At 40.0% G+C, this 2,694-nt stretch overlaps 1 protein-coding gene across 1 annotated transcript; it reads left to right on the top strand.

The window, feature by feature from the left end:
• The first annotated feature begins 743 nt into the window (after positions 1-743).
• Positions 744-2,273, top strand: LOC149417308 (uncharacterized). Its single transcript, XM_089640203.1, has 2 exons — positions 744-833; positions 1,302-2,273. The coding sequence occupies exons 1-2, from the start codon at positions 822-824 to the stop codon at positions 2,187-2,189; spliced, it is 900 nt and encodes a 299-aa protein (XP_089496329.1). The 5' UTR covers positions 744-821; the 3' UTR covers positions 2,190-2,273.
• The last annotated feature ends 421 nt before the right edge of the window (positions 2,274-2,694 follow it).

The following is a 2,694-nucleotide window of genomic DNA, read 5'->3' as shown; positions in this document are numbered from 1 at the left end:
GATCCTATCTATCCTTGAAAGAGTCTATTCTCATTGACGCGATCTTTATCGGCAAAAATTATAATACTTAATTTCTTTTATGTAATAAATATGAATTTTTAATTGCGCAAGGAATGTATTAAAACATAGATATTATTATTCAAAAATAAGACCGCCATTCCCTTCTCCAAACCTAAAGTAGAATTCCTCTCTTCATCTCTCTTTATTGCAATTCACCGATTTCATGTGTTAGTTTGATTAATTTTTGTCAATTGTAACTGTACACTATTCGATGTGAATAGAGTACAGTTGTACTAAACTTTGCTATGGTTATTGGAATATGGGAAGGAAATGAGAAAGAGGAATGTTGGGAAGTCTCTCGCTATTATCTGGCTCACATAGAAATAACACCATATAAATAACTTTAACACGCGAACACCACAGCACAAATGACGTGAAGTATTCATGAAACACAACAATATATAATAAGCCATTAACAGTACACATTAATTCCCACCTCAACCACACAATATTATTTGTATGATCATTACCTAGTTTAAATATAAACAGAATAGAAAAAAAAAAAAAAAAACAAAATTAATATCAGACCTGTCTTCTGAAATCGCGATTCTTAAAGCCTTATTACAATGACATCCGCATTACTGGTGGCAGCCCTGAGCGGAACTGACCAAGGAGGCTGTACTCCTTCACGGGCAATGTCAAATATGGCGGGCATAATCAACTATTGGTTTTAAGTATAGCAGAAATTAGTATAAATACTCAGCCCGAAATCAGAGCACAATCATAAGGTATTCGCCTTTGTTCGAGTTATATCCAAAACCATGTCTTTCAAGGTATTAATTTTTATTTTTTATAATTTCGAGTGATTTTTAGAAATTAGTTGTGATGTGTTCCAATCCGTTTAGTGCTTCAATCAAAGTTTTAAAGGAGATAAATAATTTACGATCTATCACTAAATTCAATGATTTAAAGAAAAGTGTATGGCCGGTAGCACAGATTTATTGATGAATTTTTAAATATTCGCAAGTTCATCAAAACTTATAAGCCGAAATTTATTTGAGAGTGCGCATACGCTTAATTTTTATCAATACTACAACTATTAACAAATTTGAATTCAATAAAATGCCAACGAAATTCTTCCAAGTTTAACCAAAACTTCATAAACAAGTTGCTTTTACGACTAAAATTGTCGTGTTTTAATTTGTTATTATTTCAACAATTAATATTAATTTATTTTAAAGCCCTTTTAATAAAAATTACGATTAAACTAACAATTTTTTAATATTATTTTTCTATTTAAGGTCTTCTTTTTCGCTACCGTCGTGGCAGTAGCCCGCGCTGGTCTCATCGCAGAGCCCGCCCTGTCCTACGCTGCCCCGTTGTCCTACGCCAAGTACGCCGCCCCTCAGGTCTACGCTGCCCCCCAGGTCTACGCCTCCCCCCAGGTCTACTCCGCCGCCCCCGTGGCCCAGTATGCCACTCCTCAGGTGTACGCCTCCGCTCCCGTTGCCTACGCTAAGTACGCCACCCCTCAGGTAGTGTCTTACGCCGCTCCTCAGGTCTACGCTGCCGCTCCCGCTTACGCTAAGGTGTCCGCTCCCCAGGTCGTATCATACGCTACCCCTCAGGTCTACGCTAAGGTTGCCGCCCCCCAGGTCGTATCCTACGCCGCCCCTCAAGTCTACGCTAAGGTTGCCGCCCCCCAGGTCGTATCCTACGCCACCCCTCAGGTATACGCTAAGGTTGCCGCCCCCCAGGTCGTATCCTACGCCCCCCAGGTTTACGCTAAGGTAGCCGCTCCACAGTTGGTGTCTTACGCCACTCCCGTCACCAAGTACGCCGCCCCCCAGGTGGTATCCTATGCCGCTCCTCAGGTCTACGCCGCTGCTCCCGCCTACGCCAAGGTCGCCAAGATTGAAAGCGAATACGACTCAAACCCCCAGTACACTTACTCCTACGATGTCACCGACACCATCTCCGGAGATGCCAAGAGCCAGACCGAATCCCGCGTCGGAGATGTCGTCAAGGGATCTTACTCCCTGGTTGATGCTGATGGATACAAGAGGACCGTTGACTACACCGCTGATGACCACAATGGTTTCAACGCGGTCGTCCGTCGCGAGCCCCTCGCCCAAGCCGTCAAGGTCGCCGCCCCCGTGGCATACGCAGCCCCCGCCTACTACCACTAATTATCTAGTGGCAGATAGCACTCTAACCCAAATAATTCCAAAAAACGAAAAAACATATATTTAAATAAATATACATAAATTTAATCGAACAAAGTTTTCTTTCAACAATTACTCCTTCAAATGTTTCTTTCTTCACTACCAAACTTATCAAAGCTTTTCATATTGAACAAATGGAACAAACAAAATTTTCTCATATTTTTGGATGTCTCCAGTTAAATGGATATTTTAAATCTTCTCTACACATGATGAGAATTTATATATCGCAAAATCTTGCTACAAAAAAAAACATTTTTCCGCTTTATTAGTTCAAATATTTCTGAATTAATTGATCTTGATGATGAAATGCTTCTTGATATTTCTTTTGTTTAATCTACAGATCTCTATTGCGCATTATGTTTAGACTTTGAATATTATCATCAGAGAACTATAGATCAAAACAATGAAGTAAGCTAGATAAATTTTTGATCAATTTGTCAGGAATAAATATAATTGCTTTGCAATAAAG

The sequence above is a fragment of the Hesperophylax consimilis genome, chromosome 15, assembly GCF_061612785.1.
Source record: "Hesperophylax consimilis isolate HC1 chromosome 15, BYU_Hcon_1.0, whole genome shotgun sequence".
NCBI classification, from domain to species: domain Eukaryota; kingdom Metazoa; phylum Arthropoda; class Insecta; order Trichoptera; family Limnephilidae; genus Hesperophylax; species Hesperophylax consimilis.
Note: the sequence above shows the minus strand (reverse complement) of the source record. Positions and strands in the feature narration are given on the sequence as shown.